This window comes from Oncorhynchus keta, chromosome 15 (assembly GCF_023373465.1).
Source record: "Oncorhynchus keta strain PuntledgeMale-10-30-2019 chromosome 15, Oket_V2, whole genome shotgun sequence".
Lineage (NCBI taxonomy): Eukaryota > Metazoa > Chordata > Actinopteri > Salmoniformes > Salmonidae > Oncorhynchus > Oncorhynchus keta.
This window is the reverse complement of record NC_068435.1, coordinates 25,905,897-25,921,426: the sequence shown is the minus strand read 5'-3', so window position 1 is coordinate 25,921,426 and position 15,530 is coordinate 25,905,897. Positions and strand designations below refer to the sequence as shown.

Below are 15,530 nucleotides of genomic sequence, written 5' to 3'. Positions count from 1 at the left end.
AACAGATAGTTAGACGACGCAACATTGTATCTGTCCCATTATGACGTCTGTGTGTGCATGGGCAGCACCATCGACCTCGCCAGCTTGTAGTCCTAAGAAATGGAAATGAATACCTCTGGTTCGTTCAGCCATTCCTATGTGGGAAATGAATGGGGTTTTGGAATAAAAAGCCAAAAATAAGGTTAACACAGACTTAGGAGATCTGATTCACTGAGTATACAAAACATTAAGAACACCTGCTCTAGACTGACCTTGTGAATCAAGGTGGAAGCTACTTGTTATTTCCACTTCAAATCAATGTAGATGAAAGGGAGGGGTCAAGTTAAAGAAGGATTGTGTATGTGTGCCATTCAGAGGGTGAATGGGTAAAACCAAATACTTAAGTGCCTTTGAACAACGCATTGAGGCGGTTCTGGGGAGGGGTGCAACTCAATATTTGGGGCGGCAGCGGCGGCAAGGTAGCCTAGTGGTTAGAGCGTGACTAGTAACCGGAAGGTTTCAAACCCCCGAGCTGACAAGGTACAAATCTGTCGTTCTGCCCCTGAACAGGCAGTTAACCTACTGTTCCTAGGCCGTCATTGAAAATAAGAATTTGTTCTTAACGGACTTGCCTGGTTAAATAAAGGTAAAAGGTAAAATAAAAAATATAAGGAAGGTGTTCCTAATGTTTTGTACACTCAGTGTACGTTTTGTTTTATGAGATCATATCAGTCAGTTAACATGACCTTTATGAATTATGAAGACTGTGCGCTTTGTGTGCTTGTTTTGATTACATAAATGAAGATCATTTCATAGAACAAAATATATAAGATTTCCTAAGCCTGTCTTTACCACAGACCTTTTTTCCTGAGTTTAAATGAAACCATGCAACAAAAAACATTTCCCCATAGGCTTTGGCCAACGAGCCATGGCGAAGTCAGCTTCTGTTAGTGCCCACAAAAAGACGCCATTTCTATTGCTCTCTCTAGAGGCCATCTTCATTTTTAAGAAGTCAATGTTATTTTCTACTGCTTCTATGAGTTGGTAAACAAACTGAAAGGTTGTATACTGCCCCCTGGAGTGTGTTGTTTGAACAGGTATAAAGCCAAGGTCGGAGATTTACTGCCCCCTGGAGTGTGTTGTTTGAACAGGTATAAAGCCAAGGTCGGAGATTTACTGCCACCTGCAGTTATGGAATGTTTGCTCAAACTAGTATAATTAATTGTCGGATTCCTCCTGATGACCTGGATGGAATCATGTGTTCCTTCCATAACCCATAGGAAGTCCCACCCAGTTGACTACTTCAAAATGGTCAAAGTCCTTAATGGTGCTGCCCATGCTAAAATAGGCTTTTGGGCAATAATGCCCTCTATTATTCTCTATGGGAAAAAAAGTAGGGTGAATTCGGAATAAGGGGGACACTTTTGCATTTTCTTTTGTAGTCTCTTGACATCTAACCAACATATTAGTCAAACACATGATACATTTCTGAAATCGTCAAGATGTTTTCCTAATCACACACAAAACATTTATATCATATTCACAGGAGGCATGACATGTCCACTGAGTCAAAACCAGATTTTCAGTTTGCATTTGGTAGACTGGGACAGCAGGTTAGATAAACTGGAACACCATTATTACAGTCCTAATTGTACCCCAATGACAATTATATTCAATTTTGTGTGATTAGGAAACATCTGAGAATTTCAGAATTGTATCATGTGTTGGGCTAATATGTTGGATAGATGTCTGAAGAGGTTACAGGAGACCGAAATATAAAGAGTGTCCCACTTTTTCTGAATTCACTCCAATAACAGTACTACGATCACAAATGTATGGGATATAGTACTACAATAACCAGAGCCCTGTCTTACCTAAGAGGAGAGGGAGGGCCCCTATTGTAAACTGGATCTCTTTCCTCCACTGGAAAAGCCTCTAAGACTGTCCCATTTTAGCTGCTCCATGCTGTCCTACTTTAGCTATCAGCTTTGGTTGGTAAAGCGGGACAAACAAAAAGAAACTGAATTTCAAAATTGAAACATAATATTGGCAACTTTTTAGGTATTTTGATGCACCAGTACATAGTATGCACATTTACATCACATTATTTATGACAGTTTCATAACCTCAACCACAGATGTTCCATTATACTGACCAGATATTCCATTGGCCACTATGACAATGAAAATCAATGTTTTCAAAAAGGCAGTTGGGGGGTGCAAGATCAGCTGGGACCATTCTAGCCAACGAGAAGCCAGAGACGCGTGTGAACAATCACAACGGTCAATGGTATCCGGGATCCTTTGGACTTCTCTACCCCCATTAAGGCTGACATTTAAAATGGTTAGCCAGTTAAGGTGACAACCGCTTTGCACTGGACCGTTTGTTTCCGTTTGTTTCCGATACCTGGAGGGGGTCGTAAGAAGAGCGGACCGGGCTCTCTTCCAGGTATGCTGACAGCGGCAGACGAACATCTGGGCCGAGGGTATGCTGACTTCCTCTTGCTCAGGGAAGAGCAGAGGCTCGTAACCCAGGGAACACTCAAAAGGGCAAGAGACCAGTGGCCGAGCAAGGAAGTGTGTTGCGGGTGTACTCCACCCACACGAGTTGCTGGCTCCAGGTGGTGGGGGTTGGCAGAGACAAGGCAACGAATAGTCATCTCCAGGTCCTGATTGGCTCGCTCCGACTGGCCGTTAGATTGGGTATGAAATCCGGAGGACAGGCTGGCCGATGACCCAATGAGGGTGCAGAACGCCTTCCAGAATTGGGACGTGAACTGAAGACCACGATCGGAGACCATGTTGACCGGAAGTCCATGGATCCGGTAGACATGCTGTACCATGAACTGGACCGTTTCCTTGGCTGAGGGTAACTTGGGAAGGGGAATGAAAAGGGCGGCTTTGGAAAACCTATCCACTCCGTAAGGATGGTGGTGTTGCTATCGGACGGAGGGAGACCAGTGACAAAGTTCAGGTATATATGGGACCAAGGGTGGAACAGAGAGTGGTTGAAGGAGGCCTGCTGCAACTTGCTGCAGAGTCTTACTCTGTGAGCACACAGTGCAGGCGGCGATGAACGTGGAGATATCAGGAACCATAATGGGCCACTAAAACAGTTGTCGGAGGAAAGCCACGGTCTGGTGGGAGCCGGGATGGCAGATAAGGATAGAGGAATGAGCCCATTCCAGGACCGGGGACCGGGCAGATTCTGGGACAACCGGTTAGCAGCCCCCCTCCCCCCCGGTGCCCAGTCGATCAGGGGGTTGTGACTTTGGAGCCATGACAATCCCAAAACCACAAGACTCAATGAGCAGAAACTTAATTGATTCACTGTGCTTACCTGACACTCACTGGGGTTACCTGACACTCGCAGGTTGATGGGAACCGTATTGTGACCCTACCAATAGATTGTCCGTCCAATGCTCTGGCATCCATGTGAATGGAGAGGGGTTGTGTGGAGATGCCCAGCTCCGGCACCAGGGTAGCATCCATAAAGCTCCCATTGGCCCCAGAGTCCATGAGCACCCAGAGAGATTTAAACAGGTCACCCCACAGCAGGATAGCATGGAGAGGAGTGTGAGTAATAGGAGATGGGAGCCTGGTATTTTACTGGACAGGTGGATATGTAATGTCCTGAAGTACCACAATACAGACAACTTTTGGAGCTCAGTTTGCGTAAACGTTCCTCAGGAGATAATCTAGCCCTGCATGGGCTCCGGAAAAGGCGAGGCGACAGTCTTCAATGATTCCCGGGGGAACTCGGGTGACATCAGATTCTCTCTGGAGTGCAGGCGCCGGGGACTTCCTGGATTCTTTGGAGGCGAGGGGGAACCTGTGGACGAGTGCGTGTCTCCGGGAACAGACCTCTCTCTCCCTGCTGCGTTCCCGTAACCGCCGATCGATCCTTATGGTCAGGGCTATGAGGGAGTCGAGGTCCACGTTCAGCTCCCGGGCTGCGAGCTCATCTTTAATTTCCTCAGATAATCGATGAAGGAAGGTGTCAAACACTAATTGAGTTGTTTAAATGTAATGTTGAGCGCTCTTTGTGTTTTTGTGCATACCCATTAACAAGAGTTATGTCCGTGGTGCTGAATGCACAGTGTACTTTTCCCTCCGTGTAGTTCATTGAATGTTTAATAATGAAAATACCTACCAAAATGAGAACATGGATGTGGTTTATTTCTGTGCATCTTAAAAAAAGTAAAATAAGTATCATATCTGGACATGATTTACAGTAGATATATCTGTCGCTCATACACATGATGTATAATCCTGTAATATGATTCTGGCCCGCGAAGGAAAATATATATTCTAACGTGGTCCACCATGGAAAATAATTGCCCAGGCCTGCTATAGAAGAACAGACTTATCGCCATGCACCTTTCTTTGCATTATAAATTACTTTCCTAGCCAGCACTGTTATGCTTACCAATTCTTCAAAGTTTTAAAAACATTATCACGATCATTCATGGCCTTATTACATGCTTCAGTCCACCAAGGAACTATCCCTCACTGGAGTAGCCAATAAGGCAGCATCTAACATAAATGAATTCACAGTCAGCACAGTCTTCTACTGACACCTCGATTGACAATTTATGATTCTCCTTCTCACACAAAGTGTAAAAAGTTTCCCAGTATGCCTGGTCAAATCACCAATTTATAATCAGTTCCCTTTTCTGAAAACATACGTCAAGATCTATGTTGCACATGACTGGGAAATGATCACTACCTATTGTGGATTCTATCTTCACATTCCACTCACATATTCCAGCAATGGAGGAGGACACTAACGTAAAAATCTAAAAATGACGAAGTACCTCTAGTCACATTTAACCTTAATTTATACTAGCTAGTCCCCTTCGCTCCATAAAACTTTCAACCACTAAACCATTGGCATCTGTGGTATTGCTGCTCCAAAAGCTGAAATCCCCACACCATATCTCCTCATCACCTTCACTGAATTTCACAACTATATCTAATTCAGATACAGAGTTGGGTTTACAAGGATTATAGTAAAAAACAATGTGATATTACCCCGTTCTCTCCACTGCCACACGCTTATGTTCTTTGAAACCATGTCCTACACCTTCTTTGATAAATGTAGCACACCCACACCCAGAGATAAAACCAGGAATAATATAATCCAATTTAGTTTAAGCATTTTTCTTGTATACACACCACGTCCGGTAAAACATCTAAATCACGTTTAAACTTCTTATATTCTTGTCAATTGGCTATCAAACTCCTAGCATTCAATTTAAGTGATAATGCCCTTGAATTGACCCAAAACAAATCTAGGGTTGCTACCCAAGCCGGCTAGTCGTTTGTTCTATCGGTTCGGTTGCCAGAGTCGTTCAGTCTTTTTATTCTGCATCTATGTACGCGACACGTTCCATTGCCATACTGCCTGGCAACTGTGTGTGTGTGTGTGTGTGTGTGTGTGTGTGTGTGTTTGCGTGCGTGCGTGCGTGCGTGTGTGTGTGTGTATATATCTAAAAAATGCCAGGTGATTTATGATTTTGACTAGCTGAGAAACACTGCCTGCCTGTCTGTCTCATCTCGACACGTTCATTATGGGAGAGATGGAGATCAAATTGTAATATTGAAACAATGTTTCAAATGTCAGACAGCAAGGTATATTCAAATCTCTGCTGTTGAAAACTACATTTCATTCTAAAAGCTATGTGAGATCATGTCTAGATGCTTCTTATAGTGGAGATCAAGTTTCTAAATTACCTGGCTGGGCTGATGCCACAGATTGTAGTCAGATGGAACAGAGTAAATAGGCATCTTAACATCATAGATTCAGCCGGTGGTAACTTGTGGCATGGCAGAATGCATTTATTTAGTAAAACAACATTTTTAATTTAGATGTGTAGTTCCTTGCCTTACTGTGTTGGTAACCGGTTTATAAAATAAACAAGTCACCTCGGGGTTAGTGGTATATGGCCCATATAAATGAGATGTTCTTAACGCACAACCCTTAGCGAGGTATATTGGCCATATACCACAGCCCCTCGGGCCTTATTGCTTAAACACGGAACACCATAATACTATTTATTATCCTGATCATCATGTAAACTTTGGTTCAGCATCCAATGTATTAATTCTACTGTAACTTCAGAAATCTCCAGAATGTCTTTGGCTGCCTTCACTACTTATTATATTTGTGCAGCCCTGCTCTTATCCGGAGCAGTCATATTGATTGCCCTACACATGAAGGCCAAGAAGTCTACATGATCTACTACCATGGTTCTCTCTAATCAAGCATTTATGCTCGCATATCACATTAACAATCGGCTGAGGTTCCACTGCCATCCTCTGAGCAGCCACTAAGTTGTCTGGAGTATTTTGTATACTTGTTATTCACTTTCCGAACAGCCTCAGCATAGCATACATTGTCATTTTGTACTTCTGCACTTCCGTGGCTTTGTTGTACTTCACACCCTCCATACGCAGCACTACATTTACATTTACATTTAAGTCATTTAGCAGACGCTCTTATCCAGAGCGACTTACAAATGTTCTCAGTCACAACATTTAACTTTAGAGTCAGTCCCACAACTCCCATACTCATGATCCCCACCACACTCTGCACATCTCATTTTACCTTTGCACACATTAGCAACATGCCCCATCCGTTGGCACTTAAAGCACCGAAGTGGAGGCGGCACGTAATCTCTAACCTGATAAGTGAGTGACCCGAGCTGCACCCTATTCGGTCGATTCACCTCAAATTGTAAGAACACAGTTTTAGTGTCCACTTGGACTGCCACTCTTCTTGCTTTTCATCCTCTTCACATCGATAACTTTTCCTCCTTTAGGGCAAGCCTTAACGTCTTCCATGGTAATTTCTAATGGCATCCAATCAATTACTCCTGTCATTTTAATCATAGCACCTTGATTGTGACATTTCACCCGACCCCCATTTAGTGTGTTCAATTTCAAGACATTCTCCTGCTGAATTGTACTATTTGCAATGATCAGGACCTTCCCATGATCCATTGGTTTGGCATCCTTAGATCAACCCAATCTCTTCCCTAATTGCTTTTGTCAAATGCAAAGGATGGAAGTTACTTACTGGTTCTGGGAACACTACCATGACTGTATAACCATCTTCTCCAACCTCTTTGTCAAAGAGTGGTCCTGTTCTTTACTGGTCTAGTCTCAACACTACTCATGGTTTCCCCAGAAGTATTCATCAGGAGCACAACTTTCACTTGGGCCTTTCTGAAATTACATTTTAATTTCCACCCACTTTTATAATTGGAATGTGATACAAAATGGGGCAACTGTGTGCTTTAGGACCATGCGGGGGTAGGCTGTTTGGAGTGTTTATCCAACTGAAGAAAAAAATAAAAAAGTTCCCAAACCAAAGTTGCGCCCCTGGTATTAATTTCTCTGTCATGTCATTGCGATCTCTTACTCATGTTACTCCTATTTACAACATATGTAAATAGCTGATCGTCACTGGTTTTATCATTATCAATAACCCTAATGCTACCATCTGCCTTTTTTAAAACCTTTATTTAACTAAGCAAATCAGTTAAGAACAAATTGTTATTTTCAATGACGGCCTCGGAGCAAGTAACTGCCTTGTTCAGGGGCAGAACGACACATTTTTACCTTGTCAGCTCAGGGATTCGATCTTTCGGTTACTAGTCTAACGCTCTAACCACCTGTCGTCCCGAACCAAGTACAGTTATGCCAAATAACTAACTAACTAACGAACTAACAAACAAACAAACAAATTACAACTTCTTCACACTTTCGGGATACAACACCCGGCTGAGGAACGCTCCGCTGTCCTTTAAATATGTCACTCATTGCTTCAAGCCACACCCGGCCACACCCAGCAAACGAACCTCAATGTCTGTTCAAGAACGTTGAAGAACGTTTTGGGGTAACGTGTCGTTCAGAACAATCCGTCACTCAACGTTGCAGACGTTTAATCGAATATAACGCACCCCAGGATGACCGATGACATTGCGCAAAATATGAACGCGAGTTGAGAAGACTACCTGCTCTGGAACGTACCAAAAGTATAGCTGTCAGTGGTCGGTCACATGACTTTCTGAAGCTGGCCGCGCCCTGTAGGGGGCTCGTACAACATTCTGGATGACAGTCAATAAGGAACCAGGCAGCAGTGTGCCACTGACGTCTAGGACAAGTGAACAGCATCTCTGAACTTATTCTTCCATTATAACATCAGCCCCATCATGGACAAGGACGATTTAATACTGTATGTATATTATCTGACTGTATACCTCGCTAGCTACTACTGTCTATGTAGCTAACGTTAAACCGACTAGCTAGCTAACTATTTAGTTCGTAACGTTACAAAAAAATGTAATCTACCATGAGGACGCGTGTATTGTGTTGTTTGTGAATATCATGCTTGATATGTGATATGAGCTAGTTAGTTACCTACCAATGACCACGAGCAGCGGCATTTCTGTCAAATTAAAGTATTGACAAGTGATGAAGATTATGTCAGGGTTCATAAATGGAAGCTACTACATAAAGCATTTATGTGACTGGCACCATGATGTTGCTTGAGAAAGATCTCACGATCATTTCACCAGCATCTCATTCAACCGTTGTTCCACTGTGTGCAGCTGATAACAGAAAGAGGGACTTATCTTCTGTGATCACCTGCTCCTGTACAGAACACTGTAGTGTGCCCAACATGATACCGTGGGAGGGGAGGAGTAGCCCTACCCCTGATAAGAACTAATTGTTAAAATTAGGAAGAATGTTACCTACTTAATGTGTCATTATGTGGGTTATGGCTTTTGTTTATATCAATTTCTAAAACATCAATCTTTACCATTTCATTTCAATTTTAGCCCTAAAGACTTCCCCAAGCTGAAGAATGATGCATTCCTTCTTGCATGCCGAGGACAAGAAACCCCTCATGTGCCTGTGTGGTGTATGAGACAGGCTGGACGTTACCTGCCAGGTGGGCCTCACACTCTCATTAGTCTCTGTAGACACCCGGGTTGCCTCCCACCATTTTCAAATGGTCTGGCTTAATAAGTCTGTATGTAATAGAATGTCAGTTTGGCATACAGGAACTACATCACTGCCTGGTTTTCTATGTTTACCAATGACCTGCCACTGGCATTAAACAAAGCATGTGTGTCCATGTATGCTGATGATTCAACCATATATACATCAACAACCACAGATAATGAAGTCACTGAAACCCTTAACAAAGAGTTTCAGTCTGTTTAGGAATGGGTGGCCAGTAATAAACCGTCCCTGAACATCTCTAAAACTAGTAGCATTGTATTTGGTTCAAATCATTCCATAAATTCTAGGCCTCAGTTGAATCTGGTAATGAATGGTGTGGCTGTTGAACAAGTTGAGGAGACTAAATTACTTGGTGTTACCTTAGACTGTAAACTGTCATGGTCAAAATATATAGATGAAATGGTTGGAAATATGGGAAGAGGTCTCTAAGTTCTGCAGGTTCTAGTTCTGTCTAATCTTGATTATTGTCCAGTCGTGTGGTCCAGTGCTGCAAGGAAAGACCTAGTTAAGCTGCAACTGGCCCAGAACAGAGCGGCATGTCTTGCTCTTCATTGTAATCAGAGGGCTGATATAAATACTATGCCTGCCAGTCTCTCTTGGCTTAGAATTGAGGAGAGACTGACTGCATCACTTCTTCTTTTTATAGGAAACGTGTTGAAAATCCCAAATTGCTCACCAGACATGCCATCAGGTGTCTTTTCACATTCCCCAATGTACAGTATTATATAGAGCCATTATTGCATGGAACTCCGTTCCACCTCACATTTCTCAAATGAACAGCAAACCTGGTTTCAAAAACAGATAAAGCAACACCTCACGGCACAACGCCTCTCCCCTATTTGACCTAGATATTGTGTGTATGTATTGATATGTAGGCTACGTGTGCCTTTCCATTTTTTTGAAAAATGTAGTTCTGTTCTTGTCTTAATGTTCTGTATTATGTCCTGTTTCATGTTGTTTGGACCCCAGGAAGAGTAGCTGCTGCTTTTGCAAAAGCTAATGTGGATCCTAATAAAATACCAAATCCGTCTTTATCCGCTTCAATAAAATACATAATTGTAGCTAGCGAGATGGAGATCAGAGGTTGTTTTTGCATTAGTTAGTTTGCATCAACTACCTTGACTTAAACCACTTTGAATTGGAATTGCAACATTCTGGCATGTCTGCCTCGTGAGTCGTCTGTCTGAGGTGGACCCACCCCTGATTTATTTATATTTTTTATTGAAGTTGCCGAAAGGGTTTGTCATAGAAACCGGATCCTCGTCACTACTGTTGCCTAGGGTCGTATCTTCGAGATTACACTCATGTACTTCACAGGCCTAAGAAACACACATTGAACTAACACTACAAATATCAGTAGGTTTTTGTTGTTGAATGGACCTATCCATCTCTTCGTCTGTTGGTATTCACATGTAAGCTAACCTATTTGTTTGTAGAGTTCCGTGAGTCCAGAGCGGGAAAGGACTTCTTTGCAACATGTCGATCACCTTCAGCCTGCTGTGAACTCACTCTCCAGGTAATCATTGCCTATGTTAAACCAGCGCGTTTTACTACTAAACATCTTAGCATAGATTGAGAACACTCACTTCATTTTTTTCTCCTTACAGCCATTGAGACGTTTCCCATTTGATGCTGCCATCATCTTCTCAGACATCCTGGTTATCCCACAGGTAAGAGATGTCCTGTCTGAGGCAGATCTTTCTTTGCCTTTAGTTCAATCACAAGTGTTGTGCTTCCTCTCTGCATACTAAACAAAGAGATAACCTGCTGGCAAGAAGGTCATCTATTTGTGTAGTATATTGATAGGAGGAAGCACATAACTCAGAGACCGTATACGTTATGCTTTTAACCGGTTAATGACTCTGTGTGTGTGTGTGTACCTGCTCCCAGGCCATGGGTATGGATGTCCAGATGGTGGCAGGAAAGGGCCCTACTTTCCCAGAGCCCTTAAAGGAGCCAGAGGACCTGCTGCTCCTGCAGTCCAAGGTGGATGTCAACAAGGAGCTGGATTACGTCTTCAAGGCCATTACACTGACGCGCCACAAACTGGAAGGCAAGGTCCCTCTCATCGGCTTCACTGGTGCCCCGGTGAGATGGAACACACACACACACACACACACACACACACACACACACACACACACACACACACACACACACACACATGGTGAGAGAGAACACTTTTCAATACAGATTGTATTGGTTACTTCAATAGTCAAAATACACTTTTTTTCGGCCTTGTGTCATATCTTGGTGTTCTTAGACTAGAGGCTTCAGTAAAGTGACCCATATCATCATCTGTTTCTCCTGTAGTGGACCCTGATGGCCTATATGATTGAGGGGGGAGGCTCGACAACCCAATCCAAGGCTAAGCGCTGGCTGTACCGTCACCCTGAAGCCAGCCACCAGCTGTTAAAGATGCTGACTGACATCATAGTGGAGTACCTGCTGGGACAGGTGGCTGCTGGAGCACAGGTAAGCAAGGCACCATGGGAGATTGTGTTCCAGCTGTATCTTACTGCTAGCCCAGAGTGCTTGCTCATGGGGAAATGATCAGGTGAATAGAGGGTAGATCAGTTTATTTACAGCACTTAATTGGACAAGGAGAAGATGTTCATGAATGGCATGAATGATCTAGGAACTGCTAGAATGTTGATTTATTCATGTAGGTATCTTTTAGGGCCCCTATCATAGACACATTATACAGGAGACACAGTCCTGTCTAGATACATGGCACATTATTGTCCAGTCTGTTCCACCTTCCCTGTGTTTCCCCAGGCCTTGCAGGTGTTTGAGTCCCATGCTGGCTGTCTGGGCCCAGCGGAGTTCCAGGAGTTCTCACTGCCCTACCTTCGAGACATCGCCCGTAAGGTCAAGGACCAGCTGAAGGAGTCAGGCCAGGATGTCCCCATGGTGAGCCCACATAGACTGTCCCTTCTTCATGTTCACACAACACCGACATCCTCATCCTTTTGTTTGTGGATTTCATGTCACTAGATTTTCAAGACAAGCTTTTGTTCATCATTATGCTTAAAAAAAGCTTACTTGTCTTGTGGTGTGATAACATGTGGCCAGTGTATTGTGATATTTTTCACCAGTAGATGGCACTATACTGTCAAATATTTTCCTCTACAGACTTGTCATCTGGAGTAGTCAGAAATACATTTGAGGTTTTTTTTTATGCCTTGAATCATTGTATGGCGTGTCATCGGTCTCCAATGTTGACATCGGTCAATATTTAACAATTGTTTTGTAATTAGTTTTTCACTGCAGCGTGTCTTTAAAGTTCCCTGGACTGTATCTCCCTCATGTCCTTTATGCTCTGTCACAGATTGTGTTTGCCAAGGACGGCCACTATGGTCTGGAGGACCTCTCTCAGTCCCACTATGAGGTTGTTGGTTTGGATTGGACCATTGACCCTCGCTCAGCGCGGTAACGAACATTAACCCTTTTCACAGAAATCAGATCATGAGCCATTTCCCTAGACAGTCAGTGACCGAGCCAACATTTGCTAAAGGTATTGTGTCATATGTTGAAATTGGATTGGATTCACACTCTTTTGTGAAAGGTTATATTTATCTTGTCAACAATAAAAACAGGTGGTTCGGTCCACTGTTGATTGAACTCCAGGTTAATACACCTTTGGGAATAAAGCCCTTGTCTCTGTGGTTTCAGGGAGCGAACTGGAGGAAAGGTTAGCCTCCAGGGGAACATGGACCCCTGTGCGCTATATGCCCCCAAAGTACGTTTTTTTTGCGATCCAAGAAATAAATATTATATATATATATATATATATATAATGTTTCAGTACAAAGGTACTGTACAGTAAAAGCACATTAACCAGCAACTGTTGTTGTTGTGCCAGGCACTTGCTGCTATAACTTACACACGATACAGTGCCTTCAGAAAGTATTCAGACCACTTGACCTCTTCCACAATTTGTTATGTTACAGACTTATTCTAAATTGGATTAAATAAAACAATTTCCTTAGCAATCTACACACAGTACCCCATAATGACAAAGCGAAAATCGGCTTTTAGAAATGTTTGCAAATGTATTAGAAATACAAAACAGATACCTTATTGATATAAGTATTCAGACCCTTTGCTATGAGACTTGAAATTGAGCTCAGATGCATCCTGTTTCCATTGATCATCCTTGGGATGTTTCTACAACTTGATTGGAGTCTACCTGTGGTCAATTCAATTGATTGGACATGATTTGGAAAGGCACACACCTGTCTATATAAGGTCCCACAGTTGACAGTGCATATCAGAGCAAAAACCAAGCCATGAGGTTGGAGGAATTGTCCGTCGAGCTCCGAGACAAGATGGTGACGAGGCACAGATCTGGGGAAGAGTACCAAAAAATGTCCACAGCCTTGAAGGTCCCCAAGAACACAGTGGCCTCCATCATTCTTAAATGGAAGAAGTTTGGTACCACCAACACAATTCCAAGAGCTGGCCGCCCGGCCAAACTGAACAGTCGTGGCGAGAAGAGCCTTGATCAGGGAGGTGAACAAGAACCTGATGGTCACTTTGACAGAGCTCTATTGTTCCTCTGTGGAGATGGGAGAACCTTCCAGAAGGACAACCATCTCTGCAGCACTCCACCAATCAGGCCTTCATGGTAGAGTGGCCAGACGGAAGCCACTCCTCTGTAAAATGCACATGACAGCCCGCTTGGAGTTTGCCAAAAGGCACCTAAAGACTCTCATACCATGAGAAACAAGATTCTCTGGTCTGATGAAACCAAGATTCAACTCTTTGGCATGAATGCCAAGCGGGACGTCTCGAGGAAACCTGGCACCATCCCTACGGTGAAGCATGGTGGTGGCAGCATCATGCTGTGGGGATGTTTTTCAGTGGCATGGACTGGGAGACTAGTCAGGATCGAGGCAAGAGATGAGCGGAGCAAAGTACAGAGAGATCCTTGAAAACCTGCTCCAGAGTGCTTAGGACCTCAGACTGGGGTGAAGGTTCACCTTCCAACAAGACAACGACCCTAAGCACACAGCCAAGACAACACATGAGTGGCTTCGGGCAAGTCTCTGAATTTCCTTGAGTGGCCCAGCCAGAGCCAGGACTTGAACCCGATCGAACATCTCTGGAGACCTGAAAATAGCTGTGCAGCGACGCTCCACATCCAACCTGACAGAGTTTGAGTGGATCTGCAGAGAAGAATGAGAGAAACTCCCCAAATACAGGTGTGCCAAGCTTGTAGCGTCATACCCAAGAAGACTCAATGCTGTTATTTTTACCTTTATTTAACCAGGCAAGTCAGTTAAGAACAAATTCTTATTTTCAATGACGGCCTAGGAACAGTGGGTTAACTATATTGCTGCCTGTTCAGGGGCAGAACCACAGATTTGTACCTTGTCAGCTCTGGGATTTGAACTTGCAACCTTTCGGTTACTAGTCCAACACTCTAACCACTAGGCTACTCTGCCACCCCATTGCCGCCCTATTGATGCCAAAGGTGCTTCAACAAAGTACTGAGTAAAGACTGAATACCTATCAAAATATGTTATTTCAGGATTATTTTGTTGATAAATTAGTGTTTTTGTCTTATCATTATGGGGTATTGTGTGTTGATTAATGAGGGAAAACATCTATTTAATCAATTTTGGAATAAGGCTGTAACATAACAAAATGTGTAAAAAGTCAAGGGGTCTGAATACTTTCCGAAGGCACCATACTTTCAAAAGTGATGCTTATTTGTCTCTGTCTATCTCTACCTATGCAGGAGCGTATATATGAGATAGTGAAAAAGATGCTGGAAGGCTTTGGCACCAGAGGGTACATTGCCAACCTGGGCCACGGGCTGTACCCTGACATGGACCCGGAGAACGTGGGTGCCTTCGTAGAAGCTGTCCACGCTCACTCTCGCCAACTCCTCAACCTCAAGTAACACCCCCGTCATCTGGAAACATTGACCACAATCATCAAACTAGCAGCGAAGCAGCACCCAAAAACCAAAGCAACATTGGCTTGGATTGTAGAGACTATATAATGTATTCACAGTAATCTGATAAACCACCAGGTCTTATCAAGTATGGAATCCCAGGACAGATGAAGACGGATCTTGTCCAATTCTGGATGTTTTTCTCTTTCTGAAGAGAATACTTCATGATGTTCTATAGATAATCCTAAAACAAACAAAACACATTGCCACAGTGCAAGACCTTGTAATATTTCATATTATTCATGTGTACCACTGATCTGTTTTATTCAGATGTAATGCACCTAAAATTGAAGAAACAAGTGTACCTTATCAAAACAACACTAGTGAAGGAGATTCAATGTGATTATCCTCAATGGTTGTGAGATAGCCTCAGTCCAATCGTTGTTGTTTAGGCTGTTGTACTGCAATTATGACTGTGACTGATGTACTAAAGCCTAAGCATTAGTGTGTATATTTTGCTCTTAGTTTTTTATTCAGTCAAATAAAAATACAAATATATTTTAGTTGGACCTGTATTTCAAATTAATAAAATAAATTATATTGGATTTCTA

General features: G+C 43.1%; 1 protein-coding gene across 1 annotated transcript; it reads left to right on the top strand.

The window, feature by feature from the left end:
• Positions 1-7,871: 7,871 nt before the first annotated feature.
• On the top strand, positions 7,872-15,530 carry LOC118394667 (uroporphyrinogen decarboxylase). The gene is made up of 10 exons (XM_035788106.2): positions 7,872-8,220; positions 8,828-8,940; positions 10,451-10,530; positions 10,622-10,684; positions 10,905-11,102; positions 11,328-11,489; positions 11,793-11,927; positions 12,346-12,446; positions 12,690-12,756; positions 14,761-15,530. Exons 1-10 carry the CDS (start codon positions 8,198-8,200, stop codon positions 14,923-14,925), a joined length of 1,107 nt encoding a protein of 368 aa, XP_035643999.1. The 5' UTR covers positions 7,872-8,197; the 3' UTR covers positions 14,926-15,530.